The sequence below is a fragment of the Sapajus apella genome, unplaced genomic scaffold (genome assembly GCF_009761245.1).
Source record: "Sapajus apella isolate SASKATOON/1434 unplaced genomic scaffold, GSC_monkey_1.0 scaffold59, whole genome shotgun sequence".
In the NCBI taxonomy this organism is placed as follows: Eukaryota; Metazoa; Chordata; class Mammalia; order Primates; family Cebidae; genus Sapajus; species Sapajus apella.
The window spans coordinates 1,482,433-1,499,413 of record NW_022436999.1 but is presented as its reverse complement, the minus strand read 5'-3'; the positions used below and the strand labels follow the sequence as shown (position 1 = coordinate 1,499,413).

General features: G+C 41.3%; 1 protein-coding gene across 16 annotated transcripts in view; it reads left to right on the top strand.

Moving 5' to 3' along the window:
* The window catches only part of SIPA1L1 (signal induced proliferation associated 1 like 1), a 398,250-nt gene that overhangs the window by 361,893 nt on the left and 19,376 nt on the right, over window positions 1-16,981 (top strand). For all 16 annotated transcript variants that reach the window (XM_032245719.1, XM_032245716.1, XM_032245723.1 and 13 more), the window contains one exon: window positions 3,747-4,189. In XM_032245719.1, the coding sequence (XP_032101610.1) occupies window positions 3,747-4,189 (443 nt within the window). The remainder of the gene's footprint in view (window positions 1-3,746; window positions 4,190-16,981) is intronic.

Here is a 16,981-nt window from a genome sequence, read left to right as displayed (position 1 = left end):
TGATGCTCTAACCATATCTTTGATACTGCTACAGTAGAGGAGGTATAAGAGGCAGGCAGACAGCTTCCCCTATGCCTCCTCTACTGCTTATCTTTCATAGCCATACACATTTCATCCTTTTGCTATAGTAATACACAATTCCTTTTCACTTACAGGTAAAATTGGGAATAAGAGGTTATCATTCTCCAACCCCTCTCTTACTCTTTTTTTCTCACTTTTTTCACCTGATGCCTCTGTTGGGACAGGACACCCTCCCCATGCTGTTGATTTCCTTGGTGTGTCTGTTCACTGGAATGTGTATGTTTATACTCACTTCATTCTATGGAATGAGGAAATACTCTATTTCATACTTACTAATTCAGTATGGAGGATGCCCAGAGAACTTTTAATGAGAGATACATGTAAGTTTTATGGTAGAAAAATGAATATTAAGGCCGGGCGCGGTGGCTCAAGCCTGTAATCCCAGCACTGTGGGAGGCCGAGGCGGGTGGATCACGAGGTCAAGAGATCGAGACCATCCTGGTCAACATGGTGAAACCCCGTCTCCACTAAAAATACAAAAAATTAGCTGGGCATGGTGGCGCGTGCCTGTAATCCCAGCTACTCAGGATGCTGAGGCAGGAGAATTGCCTGAACCCAGGAGGCGGAGGCTGCAGTGAGCCGAGATCGCGCCATTGCACTCCAGCCTGGGTAACATGAGTGAAACTCCGTCTCAAAAAAAAAAAAAAAAAAAAGAAAAATGAATATTAAAGCTAAAAAAAACAACAGAGATGGTAAGCATGCTGTGCACTTTGTTCTGAAGAGAAAGATTCACCAGGGAAGATCTTCCTATGAGGAAAATATTTACTGAGGCAAGTAGTGACAGTGTAATATTGTCACTCTTCTACTTATAAATGATAGATTATCCCAATCAATTTGTAAATTTCCCCTTTCTCATTAATAATTTTTATAATGATTACATGGTAAAATAATATTTTGGACAGGTTGGGCTAGAGAAAATATACTATTAAAATTAATTTCCCCAGTTTCTTTTCTACTTTTTAAAATTTGGCTACTAGGAAATTTAAAATTACATATATGGTTCGCATTGTTTCTGTAGAAATGGATTATGTACTTTACACTCTTGGTACATCTCAGTTCAAACCAGCCACGTTAAAAGTACTCAGTAGCCACATGTGACTAAGGGTCACAAGATTCCACAGCACAGGTCTGGAGCTAAAGAAGTTCTGCCCTATTAAGAATAAATGAAGGCTTAATGTAAGTTGTTATTGAGAAAAACTTGAGTAACACCAACAGAATAACTGGGATTGATTTCTTTTTTCAAGGGGAAGAGATGTTTCACTTTGAGATGAAACTGGCGGCTGGGTGCAGTGGCTCACACCTATAATTCTAGCACATTGGGAGGCCGAGGTGGGTGGATCGCTTGAGGTCAAGAGTTCAAGACCAGCCTGGCCAACATGATGAAACTCTGTCTCTACTAAAAATGCAAGAAATTAGCCAGGTGTGGTGGCACCTGCCTGTAATCCCAGCTACTTGGGAGGCTGAGGCAGGAGAATTGCTTGAACCCGTAAAACAGAGGTTGCAGTGAGATCATGCCACTGCATTCCAGCCTGGCCAACAGAGCAAGACTCCATCAAAAAAAAAAAAAAGAAAGAAAGAAACTGGCATCCTGCCCCTCCCTTTAGCCAATGAAGAGCCTCCTCCTTTCTCCACCAAAAGACACAGACACACACATACACAGAGTTCCTTCTCTCCTCTTTTCTTAATCTCCAGCAAGCACCTGGACTTCCTGCCTCCCTGTAATTTAAAATATTATTTTATTCAGACATCTTTTAAATTCTTATTTCTTTGGAAAATGCTATGAAATATTCTAAGCATCTAAGCCAGCATATAGAAAGAGTTCTATATACTGTTTAAATTGAGATATAATTCACATACCATAGTAGTTATTCATTTGAAGTATACAATTGAGTGGTTTTTAGCAGCGTATTCACAGAGTTGTGCAGCCAGCACCACCTGATTCCTGAGCATTTTCATCACCACCACCAACTGCTTGTCATCCCCTCTACGACCTAGACAGTCACCTGTTTCTCTTTCTGGATTTGCCTACTCTGGACATTTCATATAAATGAAATTATACAATATGTGGCCTTTTGAGCCTGATTCTTTCACTGATTATAATGTTCCCGAGATTCATCCATGTTGTAACATGAATCAGTATTTTACTCATTTTCATGGCTGAATAATATTCCATTGTATGGATATACCCTATTTTTTAATCCATGTATTGGTTTGTGGGCATTCATATGTTTTATTTGTTTTACTTTTTGACCGTTCTAAATATTTGGCTGTAAACATTCATGTACAGGTTTTTATGTGAGCGCATTTTCATTTCTCTCGGATAAATACCAACAGTAGAATTGAAACTGTTTTCCCACAGTGACCACCCCATTTTACTTTCCCAACAATGCCAACATTCATTATTATCTGCCTTTTTGATTATAGCCAAAGGTATCTCATTGTGGTTTTGATTCGCATTTCCCTAATAACTAATGGTATTGAGTATTTTTTGATGTGCTTGTTGGACTTTTTTTTTTTTTTATAGATGTCTTCAGATCTTTTGCTCATTGTTTAATTGGGTTATTTGAAGCATAAGAGTTTTAAATTTTTTGAAGTTCATTTTATTTTTTCCATTTGTTTCATGTGCTTTTGTTGTCATATCTAAGAAACTTTTATAACCAGAGGTCCTGAAGACTTAAACATATGTTTTCTTCTAAGAGTTTTATAGCTTTGGCTCTTACATTTAGATCTGTGATCATTTGTGAGTTTCTTTTTCTATGTGGTAAGGATCTAACTTTATTCTTTTTTTTTTTTTATTTTAAGACAAGGTCTTGCTCTGTCTCTGTCACCCAGGCTGGAGTGCAGTGCAGTGGCATGATCTCGGCTCACTATAGCCTCAACCTCCCGGGCTCAAGCAATCCTCCCATCTCAGCCTCCCATATAACTGGGACTATAGGCGGGCGCCACTACGCCTGGCTACTTTTTGTATTTTTTGTAGAAATGGGGTTTTGCTGTTACCCAAGCTGGTCTTGAACTCCTGAGCTGAAGCAATCTACCTGCCTTGGCCTCCCAAAGTGCTGGGACTATAGGCATGAGCCAGTGTTCCAACTTTATTCTTTTTTGCATGTGAATATTCAGTTGTCTCACTATCATTTCATAATAAAACTAATTTTTTCCCATTGAATTATCTTGTATAAATTTTACCTCAAAGCATGTCTTAAAAGGCTGTCTTCTAAACACAGGCTAATTGGGGAAACAGATCTCTCTAGAAATAAGTCTTATATTCAGCCTTCTATTTACTCTGAACAAATAAGTCTTTTAGAATTAGCATGCATTCTAGTTATAAACCCTTTGGAAATATCATTTCCTTTCTAGGTTATTAAAACTTTAATAACAATTTAGATTTCTTCCTGACTCAAATAACTCAATAGTATTGATACTTTAGCATAAGTCAAATAATGAAAAATAGATTGAAAAACAAAAAGCACATTTCCAGGACTCTTTGCCATGGACACTGCTAAATGGACCGGAATCACATAGGTTCCCTGTCTTACTTTGACTTGTCATTATTGGAACTTTTAGGCCTTCAGAGCCTCAAACTAGAAACTAATCACAATGTCATTTCTGTTATCTTGTTGTTCAGGAGGAAAAACTTTACACTTAAATAAATCCTGCTTTCTTTGCAGTCTGATAGCCACTACTCGAGCCACTCCAGTAGCAATACTCTCTCCAGCAATGCGTCGAGTGCCCATAGTGATGAGAAGTGGTACGATGGGGACCGCACGGAATCCGAACTCAACAGCTATAACTATCTGCAAGGCACCTCTGCTGACAGTGGCATTGACACCACCTCTTATGGCCCCAGCCACGGCAGCACAGCCTCCCTGGGGGCTGCCACATCGTCACCTCGCTCAGGGCCAGGCAAGGAGAAAGTGCCACCCCTGTGGCACAGCTCCAGTGAAGTAATCTCCATGGCAGATCGGACTTTGGAGACAGAGAGCCATGGCCTGGACCGGAAAACAGAGTCTTCCCTGAGCTTAGACATACACAGCAAGAGCCAAGCTGGCTCGAGCCCTCTGACAAGGGAGAACAGCACCTTCAGTATAAATGATGCTGCTTCCCACACAAGGTAACCGCCCTCCCCACTGTCTCTCTGATGCTCAGCCGAGACCTAAGCCCAGTTTCCTAGCCTTATCCCACTTTACTTTGCTCAGTAGTATATAAGGAAAGGAGGCTTTTCTGCAGTGACAGTTATTTTTATGTTTAATGCCTTTTATTTGCCTTCAAAATACTTTAATCCTGCCATTTTAGTGCATTATTTTAAACCGATAAAATTTTGCAGATTTATTCTTTTTAAAGTTGGATTTGATTTTTTTTTTAATTTTCCTGGCTACCACAATTTGAGAGGAAATTTGTAATTTTATAATGTTGGCTTTTGGTGACTGATGGAGAATATATACTGGGACAAGCTTTGAAGACTATGTTTTTAAAATATTGACCATAGTTTTAAAAGAAAGGGGTCTTTTCTGAGTAACAGAGTATTGTTTCCATACAAAAGCATGTCCTTTACATACCTTTCTATTTTAGAACCTCACTTACCTGATATTTGCATGGTAACTTTTTTTTAGTAATTGGCTCCTGACAGCATGTGTTGAGAGTGGGGGATGTCCAACAGAAACATGTAGCTAAAACTAGACACATGTTTCAAAATAGGAAAGTACACATTCCTTTGTATCCTTGGAGATCACATCTCTAGATAAAATAAATACCATTTGTCATTCTCTTGATTCGAGCCTAAAATCCCAAATGTGACAAGATTCTTCCATATGAAAAGGAAGCATTCCATCACTGTCTTTTTAGGCCTGTTAATCTCTGTGTGGTTTCTCCTTTTACCTTTGATTGCTGTCAGTCATTGATCAATGTGTGAGAGCATCTAACCTTGCTGTCTTCTGGGTCTGTTATGATTTTGACCTCAAGAAAAATAGTAGAGGCTGGGCGTGGTGGCTCATGCCTGTAATCCCAACACTTTGGGAGGCTGAGGCAGGCAGATCACTTGAGATCAGGAGTTCAAGACCAGCTTAGCCAACATGGTGAAACCCCATCTCTACTAAAAGTATAGAAATTAGCCGGACATGACATCCGTAATCCCAGCTACTCGGGAGGCTGAGGCAGAAGAATCGCTTGAACCCAAGAGGCAGAGGTTGCAGTGAGCCAAGATCACACCACTGCACTCTAGCCTGGGTGACAGAGTGAAACTCTGTCTAAAAAAACGAAAAATAATAGAGAGGCTTAATTTAGTTTTTATTTTTCAATTGGAAATCCAGGCACATAATCTGTCAGTATGCCCCTGTAACCTTAAGGAGAGAGGACATCCTCTACTTAATTTAGGTTCCTTTCACTTGCCCAGCTAAGTATTCCATTTTCTCATGGACTCACTGTTGTTACTGATGATTGAGCTTCCCTTCATTTAAAGTTTTAGGCCCTATGGTATGAAGCCTTCCACGAGTTTTGTTTCTGTTTACTGCTACCACATTGCAGATTTCAAAATGATGGTGATAGGTCTGGAAACTCCATGGCCCCCAAGCAAAATGAAATTGGGAAAGTAGTCTTCGTATTTTTGAGTACTATATATTCCGTTCCACAATTCAGAAAGTAGATTGTTTGATGCAAATGCTATAAGAAATGTGTTTGGCAAAGTAGAACAGGAAGTGGGCTTCAGATGCCATAACCATATAGACAGAATCACATAGGACAGAATGATGACACTTGCTGGCTGTTCTTGGCACATCTCAGTAGATTGTGCATTGACTTAGAACATTTTTGCAGATCTGAACAGTTTCTGTCTGATTTTTAAGTTTAGTTTGACTCCTGTTTCTTTGGTTTTCAATTCTCCATTTTAAAAGTAAGACACCTTTTTTTAAGAATGGTCTTCCATCTGAAGATGTATCTCTGGTCTAATGTGATAGCAGAAGAAAGTTGATAATAGAGATCTTATCTCAAATGGCATCACCATGGAGTGAGGTTGGACACAGCTGGGCCCCTGAAAGCAAAGCACAGAATGTGCAGCCATGCCATTATCTAACAAATCCCAGGGGATCAACAAAACTGCCTGGAAAAAAGCACCTGGGTTTATATATCTGAATGTGCTGACTGGAGCTGCCTGAAGGCTTCAAAGGATTATCTACATTTTCTGCTTCTAACTGGAAGAATGCAGAATCATTGAAATCACCCTTTAGAAATAACTCTCCTATTGAAAGTCAAACTTAATAGAGAAGAGAAGAATGTGGCCTTTCAGGGAGGGTGGCAGAGCTTCTCACCCACTCAGTTGTTGAGTCACATTCATTTCTAAGCTCTGGTAAGTAGGGATGTTTTGAGACTTTGGTATGTTGATCTTGGCAGAGTGAGTTGGACAATCAAAGCTTTAGCAGCCTGCCTTTTCTGGAGGAAAGGGGACTTAGCCACCAAATGCACATTGCTATAGAAAAACTAAAATCACGGCAACAGCAATTAATGTAGAGATGTCTTGATAGTGCTTAAAAGAGCTTGTACCTGGGACTCAGCGACAAAATCCAAATTACAGTGATTAAGTTTCACTGCATCTTTCTGGCTGGGCTCCATTCCTACCTCCTCTGTCCTCTAGTCTCCCTCTTGATGATCATGTAGATTTCTTGTAGCTCCTCATGAGGGCTACATTAATACAGGTTGGTAATTACATAGAGTTGTTATTTTTGAATGTCATTAAAAGAAGCCATACACACTGATAACTTTCTATAATAAAAAGTCTATTAATTGCTCTAAATTATTGGTCCCTAGAATATATGTGTATCTTTAGGAAGCTTGGAAATTTAGGGAGAAAATTTATTTTATTTTATTTTTTGGTAATGGCTGTTTAACTTTCAGATCTTAAAATGAACCACTAAAAAAAATGATTAGTGGTAAACATAGGTGAGGTGAAGATAGTAGTAATTTAAAGACATTCTTGCCAGCAGCATTCATTTTCTTCTTAGGGTTCTGGCCTTGGCAGGAGACAGTGCCAGTTTGCGTGGCAACCAAGGACCTCCTCAGTTAGTATAAAATGCTCCAGTCCTACTGACCAATGCTATTTCTGATGTTGGAGCTTAATTTTAAGGCCACACACGAGAAAGCTAAAAAACCCACCTCATGCTTGCACATATACATCTCTTCTGTAACTGACTGACCTGACTTGTTTTGGTGTCCACGCTTGTTAGCCAGTCATTGTCCCAGTCTCAAAACTGGCTTCCTGTTGCTTCCCTAAGGCCCTCTCAGACACCTATAGCCAATTAGTACCCACTTGTGTGATCACATATACCTTTTTACTGCCATCCAGTACAAGAGGATTTTTTACCCAATACTTTCATCCTATTTGCATAGGCTGTACCAGCATGAACATAATAGGCTGATACTCAATACATGCCAGTGAGCAAATAGGAATAACTAGCTGAGTACGATGACATGCACCTATAGTCTCAGCTGCTCAGGAGGCTGACGCAGAGAGGTCATTTGTGCCCAGGAGTTAGAGGTCAACCTGGGCAACATAGTGAGACGCTGTCTCAAAAAAAAGAGAAAGAATAACTTTTCCTTTACGTTTTTTGCCTGATGACTCAGTAAACCAGTTCAAAAGTCACATAAATCCTCAACTCCTGGCTCTTAGAAAACCACTATTTTGAAGGTTATTGTACAGATGCATCAGTATGTGCACAGAGCTACAGTGCTTATTGTTGTAGGTATGAGAGGGTACATAGAGTCCTTGTGTAGCATGAAGTCTTAGTAAAGTCGTGTCTACATAAAAGTTTTTAAACTCTGCAAAATATGGCGAGGAACTTTAGAACAGCTTACATGCAAATATCAGTCAGGATCTAGATATATGTTGGTCAGTGTCTGACATTATCACTAGAGGAGCTGGTTAAAGACCAAGAAAAACGCCTGCCCACAGTTGTCAATACAGTTGTCATGAATGTGCTTTTGCTGGTTGACCTAGTGAGTTAAATGTTCATGCCACAAAAGCTATATGTTTCTTGAGAGTTGAGGAAAAGAAAGACTTCTTACGTGTGGTTTACATTGAGCGTTAGGACTACCTCAGGCTACTCTGGCACACTAGGCTGTCTGTGTGCCTCTGTGTATGCCCTGATATGTGTAAATTTTGTTCTCGGCACCCTCATTGGCATCCTATGTACATGAAAAATATGCCTTCATCTTTGTTTAAAAGTTACTCCGTTGTCTTTATCTGTAACATTTCCTTCTCTAAATCTCTTCTGCCTGGATTTTTTTTTTTAAGTTACTAACAGATGAGAAGGTTATTTTTCTAAATATTACGGACTAATTCAGAATTTGAAATTTCAACCTGTAAAATAACAAAGCCAGAACTTCTCTTAAGATAGGTGGTTGGCTCTATTTGCCTTAGCCAAGATAGTGGGTATGGATGATTTTAATTGACAGTATTTGCTTTGTGTCAATGTACACAAGGAGCATTGATGATTATGTTTTATCTTGCTGTTTCACGGCAGAACTGGTGAACTGGCCTAAACAATCTTGCCACACCTCTTCCAGCTTTTGGGGGTAGGTGATTATTTTATCCAGCATCAGTTACTTTTAGTAACCTCAAAAACTGAAAAATAGAACCACTGTGGGAGAAATTTCAAGTGAACCTTGAGAACATGAGCCCTATGTCAGGCCACAAATGCCTGATGCAGATCTCACCAGCAAAACACTTTTTTGCTTTGTTCTATGAAGCAACTAATCCATTCATTCAGTTGATACGGTAAGCGAAAATTCTCCAAATGTCATTAAATCATAAGACAAAAGAAATTCAGAAAGAGCAGAGAGTCCATTATTTGTCATATGTAAAGCATTCTACCAGGATTGTATTGTTAATAGAATTGCTTTTTTAGGAACAAAAAAAGGAAAAAAAAAAATCTCAAGAGATTCCACAACATTTTTTTTCTCTCTTTCTCTCTCTCTCTTTTTTTTTTTTTCTTTCATTTTTTGAGACAGGGTCTCACTCTGACACTCAGGCTAGAGTGCAGTGGTAGGACCACAGCTAACTGTAGCCTTGACCTTCTGAGCTCAAGTGATCCTCCTACCTCAGCCTTTCGAGGAGCTGGGACTACAGGCATGCACCACCTTGCTCAGCTAATTTTTAATCTTTTTGTAGAGACAGGGTCTCACCATGTTGTCCAGGCTAGTCTCACACTCCTGGGCTCAGGCAGTTTTCTTCCCTTGGCCTCCCAGAGTGCGGGAATTATAGGCATGAGCCACTGAATCTGGCCCATACAACTTTTCTAAATAATTTCAGTATATAACAAGTCTTCTCCCTTGTCAATATTTAATTCCATTCCTCTAGCTACAGCTTAAATACACAATTAAGAGAGAATAAATGTTTTTCTTTTTTTTTCTGAGCTGAGTGTTTTCCGAACCTGAAGATTTTTGACATCTAAGATTATGAGAAAATGTGGTTGACCCTGCTTGCCTTAACCTGGTTATTGGATATAGATTATTGACTATAAGGTGGTTATTTGGGAAAAAAAGAAAGAAGGAAAATTTGGTATAGCCCTCTACCTCCAGGCAAGTTGAGAGAGGAACATAGGGAAAATAGATTTGGAGCCTAACACCCTGGTTCACGTCTCAGCTCTACCATTGACCAGCTATGTGGCCTGTGGCCAAATGTACCATTTCACCTGGCTTGTCCATCATCTGTAATCTAGGAGATGGCGTACTGGCCGTGGAATACATGGTAGGACTTTAAGGTGCACAAATTAAACAGATACAAGCACATGGTAACAGTTGAAGATGGCTTGCCATTGCATCTTTCAGTTCACTGGTCAGCAGACTGTGCATTTCAGCAGTAAGCTTTTTAAGAGTCTATACAATAGATAGTAGGTCAGAAACTAAGTGGCTGATGGATAAAACCTGCAGCTGGTAACAATGTACCATGTCATATACATCAGCATAGCCTAGGACCACCAAACCAAAGTCCTGTTCTACCTACTAGATGGCTATTTTTATATGTTTGTTGAGGATTAAAAAGATTATCAAATGCATTACAAACTGTAAATGTCCTTTTAAGACCAAAGGTTTTCTGTCATTTCCTTTTGAAGCTCCACGTAACCTGCCTTAACAATTTTCTAGTTTCTTATCTTTCAACAATCAGGTATCTTCCATGGCTCTTATAACTGTACATTTTGTGTTTCATCCTGTAATCATATTTTCTCTTCTCAAGCTTTGTGCTTTATTTTCTTTATCCTTTTTAGATGCAAAATCTGGACATGACAGTCTTCTCAGCTATGCCCAACAAAATAATGTTCATAGATATCTTGTTAGCTCCTCATTAAATAGCTCAGCATTACAAGCTTTTCATCTTGTGGTCCACAGTGATCCCTGAGGCTTCTTCTGCTGCATATAGCTAGCCACTCATTTCTCTATTCTGCATGTACTAATACGCCTTTTATAGATGGACAATTTTTCTTTACTACAGTCACTTGGATATCTTCTTTGTCAACTTAATCATCCCTACTTCACTGGTTTGTTTTCCCCCCACCAGTCCTTTAGAATTAGTGTCTTTGCAATTGTGTTCCATACTCTGTGGGATAGAGTATGGAATTGGCTAGTGCTGAACACAGTGGGAGGAGTCCTCCTTAATCATTATCCTCCACATTATCTGTCACCCAAAAGCTTGTTATTTGTACAAGCAATCATAGGAAACCTGATCAGCTCTCTTCCCCTTGGTATTAGACCAGCGTTCAGCCTTTGCCCTGATTTTGCCACAGCTGTTTGACAAGTGACTAATTGCTGCTCTCCCCTTCCTGGAAATACCATCTTTAACAGGCCAAGCTTGTCTAAAACCCCTGTGCCATGCCCAAATAGTAGATGACTCCAAGTTTTCCCACCAGCAGCTTTCTACAGCACAGACAGTGGCTGGCAGATGTTTTTCACAGGATTGCTGGTCTCAGTAACGATGCAGGAATTCAGAACAATCTCCCCAGCCCTTGTAAGTTCAGCATTCAGGGCCTTGATTGATGATATTCAAGCTCCCCAATCCTGTGTGGCTCATCGCTTGGCCAAGTCAGCAAATAAATGTAGGTCCTCCTAGTAAAGCAGCACCCGTGAGAGTAGCATCCTTTTTGCAGTTTGGTCATCTAGCATCCCCTCCTATAAAGCTTCACCACAGCTGGGAACATAAATCACCAGGTTGCAGCACATGTGGGCCATGGTTTCATTTGAGCATCAGATCAAGATGAGAAGTTTGGACAGATTAAGGCTGTCTCAGATCCTCAGTGACCCCATTGCCTCTTTTCCTTTTTTTTTTTTTGAATGGAGCCTTACTCTGTCGACAGTTTGGAGTACAGTGGCATGATCTTGGCTCACTGCAACCCCCGCCTCCTGGATCAAGCGATTCCCCTGCCTCAGCCTCCTGAATAGCTGGGACTACCGGTGCATGCTACCACACCCAGCTAATTTTTTGTGTTTTAGTAGAGACAGGATTTTAGCATGTTGGCCAGGATAGTCTCGATCTCCTGACCTTGTGATCCGCTCACTTCAGGCTCCCAAAGTGCTGGGATTACAGGCATGAGCCACCGCTTGGCTGCTTTTCCTCTTTTTATATGGGGTATCATGTACTTGTGTATCCTCTCTTCCTTTGCAAAATTCACATCCTGACATGGCCAAACAGAATCTAAGGTGGTTCCTTTTTAGGAAAGGAGAAGCACCCTATAGTTTATAGAAAAATTAAAGTTAGTAGTTTCTTCATGTAGGATCTAGAGACACCTTGACTAAATTTCTAGTGATTCCAATTTGGCCATACTTAGTTAAACTCACTTCTTATACATAGAGAAAAGTAACAGATGTTACCGTTATTATTTCCTGTCATATCTAATGCTCTTTTCCTTTTGTTGGTTATTGTTGGCTCATTCCCTTCTTACATAATTCCTATGAAGAGATTTAACTTTCTGTGGGTAAAATGAAATTGCAGCCTATTAAATTAACATGAAATTTCCAGGATAATGAAAGAGCCCCGCCACACAGCTCCCCTTAAAAAGTATGAAGCTGATAGCTTCATATTAGTTGTATTGTAATTAAATCTACTTCAGAGATTCTTAGGTGAAGTGTGTGGGTGAACGACCTTTGCTGTGGTCTCAGGCCAGTGGGTTGGTCAGCTGCAAGGAGCCCACCCACAGCTGAGCCAAGAGACAGACTCATTTTAGAGTGGGATAAGTTGAAGAGCTAATGCAGTAGTTCTTCAACCCCCAAAAACATGAGAATACTTTGGAAGTGTGTTAAAATACAGATTTCTGGGGCTCTGGAAGATCTACCGTGAGCCCAGGACTCCACAGTTACATCGAGACCTACAGGAGGCCAAATTCTGTGGCTTGAGAAACATTGCTGCCACAACTTCACCTTTTTCAGCTAGACAATATGGAACTACATTTTGACCGAATCATAGCAGTGTGTATAATTCAACAGGATATGAGTGAGCAGTAGGTATCAGTTGGTGTGAACACTTAGAGGATATTTTACCTATCTTCCAGGCATCATTTCTCCTTTATTAAAATACCTAGGTTTGGGACATAAGAAATTATGCTTTAGAAGAGCTCCCAGGGGATGCTCACAGGCCCACTGAATTAGAGGCCATGTGTACTAAAGACCCAACTTCATGCTGTGAGTTGTGTGCATTAAAGAAGGAAGTCATACCAGTGAATGGTTCATTTGTTTCTCTTGTGTCTTTGTGCCTAAATCTAATCAGTCATTAAGTAGCGCTGTCTCAATTATAACCATTAGTGAACAGAAGTGTGCTGGCATTTCACACCTGGGAGCTAGTGTCAGCCCATTGTATACACAGATAAAACCAGGAATCGGGGTTGATCTTATTTAAGCAGTTATCCTTTTAAGAATACATGTGTAAGCCCATCATGGCAGTGAGCATTTTTAGTCCTGGATACTTAGCGGGGGCTAAGACGGAAGAATTGCTTAAGCCCAGGAGGCTGAGGCTATAGTGAGCTATGATTGTACAACTGCACTCCAGCCTGAGCAACAGAGCAAGACCCTGATTCAAAAACAAAAAAAAAAATTTTAAGAAAATCATAGCCTTATGTTGTCTGTTTTGAGACTTTATATAAATGGAATCATGTATTAATTTGTGTCCAGCGTCTTTAAGTCAACATTATGTTGCTAAGATTTATCCATGTGTTGCAGGTAACGTTAATTTATCTCCATTGCTGTATTATATTGACACTGTGAGAATATAGCAGAACTCATCCATTCTGCTGTTGATGAACATTTGGATTGTTTCCAATTTGGGATATTCAGAATTTTTTTTTTTTTTTGAGACGGAGTTTCGCTCTTGTTACCCAGGCTGGAGTGCAATGGCGCGATCTCGGCTCACTGCAACCTCCGCCTCCCGGGTTCAGGCAATTCTCCTGCCACAGCCTCCTGAGTAGCTGGGATTACAGGCACGCGCCACCATGCCCAGCTAATTTTTGTATTTTTAGTAGAGACGGGGTTTCACCATGTTGACCAGGATGGTCTCGATCTCTTGACCTCGTGATCCACCCGCCTCGGCCTCCCACAGTGCTGGGATTACAGGCTTGAGCCACCGCGCCCGGCCCAGAATATTTTTTTTCTTTTTCTTCTTTTTATTTTTATGAAACAGTATCTCATTTTGTCATCCCGACTGGAGTAGAGTGCTGTGAACTTGGCTCACTGCAGCCTCAACCTCCTGAGCTTAAGCGATCCTCCTGCCTCAGCCCCCCAAGTAGCCGGGACTATAGGCACACACCACCACACCTGGCTAATTTCTTTATTTTTTCATAGAAACAGGGTTTCGCCATATTGCCAAGGCTGATCTCAAACTCAAGCTCAAGTGATCCATCCACCTTGGCCTCTCAAAGTACTACAGGTGTGAGCTGGGTACTACTGCACCCAGCTGATACTAAGAATTCTCATACATGTCCTTTGGTACACATACGTATGTGTTTCTTTTGAGTTTCTAGGAATACAATATCTGTGTCATAAAACATACATATGTTCAACTTAGTAGAGCCTCTGAAGTAGTTTTCCAGAGTGGTTGTAACAAGTAGCACTCCCACCAGCAGTGTATGAGATGAGAGCTCTAGTGCTTCACATCCTTTCTGGCACTTGATAGTATATAAGTCTTTTTAATTTAGCCATTCTGGTAGGTGTGTAGTGGTCCCTCATTGTGGTTTTAATTTGCATTTTCCTGGTAACTGATGATTTGAGCACCTGTGTTTATTGATCTCATCTCACTGCAACTTCTGCCTCGCAGGTTGAAGCGATCCTCCTGGCTAAGCCTTCTGAGTAGCTGGGACTACAGATGCTCACTACCATACCCAGCTATTTTTGTGTTTTTAGTAGAGACAGGGTTTCACCATGTTTGCCAGACTGGTCTCAAACTGCCAACCTCAAGTGATCTGCTCGCCTCAGCCCACAAAGTGCTGGGATTACAGGCGTGAGCCACCGTGCCCGGCCTATCTGAGGACTTTTTAAATATCAAAATAGTTCTTTATTTACAGAAAAGTTGCAAAAATAGAGTTCCCATAAACCATTCACCAGGTTTCTCCCGTTGGCATCATCTTACATTAGTGTAGTACATTTCTCATAGCTGGAGAATCAATATTCCTTTAGCACTTTCAATATGTTGTCCCACACTTTGTGGGCCTGTAAGGTTTCCACTGAGAAGCTTGCTGCCAGATGTGTTAGAGCTCCTTTTTGTGTTATTTCCTTCTTTTTTCTTACTGCTTTTAGATATCCTTTCTTTATCCTTGACCTTTGAGAGTCTGATTAATATATGCCTTGAAGTAGTCTTATTTGGGTTGAATCTTTTTGGAGTTCTGTGACCTTCTTGTACCTGGATATTTATATCTTTCTCTAGGTTTGGGAAATTGAGTTATTCTTTTGCATAAACTTTGTGCCCCAATCTCTTTCTCTCTCTACGTTTTCTCTAGGTCCAGTAACTCTTAGATTTACCCTTTTGACTAGACAGGCACAGTGGCTCACGCCTATAATCCTAGCATTTCGAGAGGCCAGGGTGGACAGAGCACTTGAGGTCAGGAGTTTGAGACCAGCCTGGCCGACATGGTGAAACTTCATCTCTACTAAAAATACAAAAATTAGCCAGGCATGGTGGTGTGCGCCTGTAATCCCAGCTACTTGTGAGGCTGAAGCAGAAAACCCAGGAGTGAAGGTTGCAGTGAACCAAGATACTCCCACTGCACTCCAGCCTGGGTGACAGAATGAGATTTTGTTTCAAAAAAAAAAGATTTACCCTTTTGAGGCTGTTTTCTAAATCTTGTAGGCATGTTTCATTCACCTTTTTTTTCTTTTTTCTCCTCTATTTTTTTTTCAGTTGGAGTCATGCTCTGTCGCCCAGGCTGGAGAGCAGTGGCGCCATCTCAGCTCACTGCAACCTCTGCCTCCCGGGTTCAAGCAACTCTCCACCTCAGCCTCCGGAGTAGCTGGGACTACAGGCACCTGCCACCACGCCTGGCTAATTTTTGTATTTTTAGTAGAGATGGGGTTTCATTATCTTGGCCTGGCTGGTCTTAAGCTCCTGACCTCATGATTCACCCACCTCAGGCTTCCAAAGTGCTGGGATTACAGGCGTGAGCCACCGCGCCTGGCCTGACCATGTATTTTCATGTAGCCTCTCTTTGAGCTCACTAGTTCTTCCTTCTGCTTGATCACTTCCACTGTTGAGAAACTGATACATTTTTCAGTTTGTCAATTGAATTTTTCAACTCTGAAAATTCTTTATTTTTAAATTACTATTTCAATCTCTTTGTTAATTTTTGATAGAATTCAGAATTCCTTCTCTGTGGTATCTTGAAGTTTATTGAACTTTCTTAAAGTTCAACAGGCATTTTGAATTCTCTGTCTGAATTCTGTGTCACTCTCCGGTTGGTCACTGGTGCCTTATTTGGTTCATTTGATGAGGTTGTGTTTTCCTGGATGTTCTTGATGCCTGTGCACATTCATCAATGTCTGGGCATTGGAGAGTAAGGTATTTATTCCAGTCTTGGCAACCTGAGCTTGTTTGTACTCGTCCGTCTGGAGAAGGCTTTCCACACATTTAGATGAGATTGTTGTGATATAAGCTTGTGGTGGCTGCAGATGTATCAGCACTAGGGAGCGCCCTAAGATCAGGAACGGTATGACTCTCACCAACTCCAAGACACACTGCTTTGATGGGCTTGGGCAAGATAGGGAGAATCTCTGGGTTGCTAGGCAGTCTCACTGTCTTCCCTCTCAGAAGGACCCTGCCTCTGTGCTGGGTTGCATGGAGTTGGAGAAGGTGATTCAAGCACCCCCATAGCCACCCTAGCTGGCACTGCACAAGTTCAGACCTGAAGACAACACAGTACTGGGTCCTACCCAAGGCCCATGGTGACTACTGCCTGGCTATCACCAATGTTTACTTAAAGCCCAGGGGCCAATTAGTAGGTAGTGAATCCTCCTGGGTCTGGGTCTTTCCCTTCAGGGCACCAGACTCTCTTCTGGCCTTCTCTTCCAGACCCCTGGGTGGACCTGGAAAGCCATTCAGGAGCAAAGTTCTGGAATTGAGGGCTTCAGGATTCTTCCTGCTTTATTTGCCTGTGGCTGAGCTGCCACTCAGGTTTTAAGACCAAGTCCTCTGTGCTCTTTCCTCTCCTTTCCCCGAGTGGAAGGAGCCTCTCCCCAAGCTGCCCTGCCTGGAATTGGAGGACTGGTGGTACAGGCACTCCCTTTTCCACCACAGCTGGTGTCACACGGGGTCATGTGCACCCCAAGTCCACTTCCTCCTAGGCCAGCGCAGTTCTAGGGCTTATTCAAGGACTGCAGTCCCTGTAGCCTGACTGCCACTTTTATTTATTCAGGACCCCAGGCCACCTTGGTTAGATGGTGGCAGAACCAG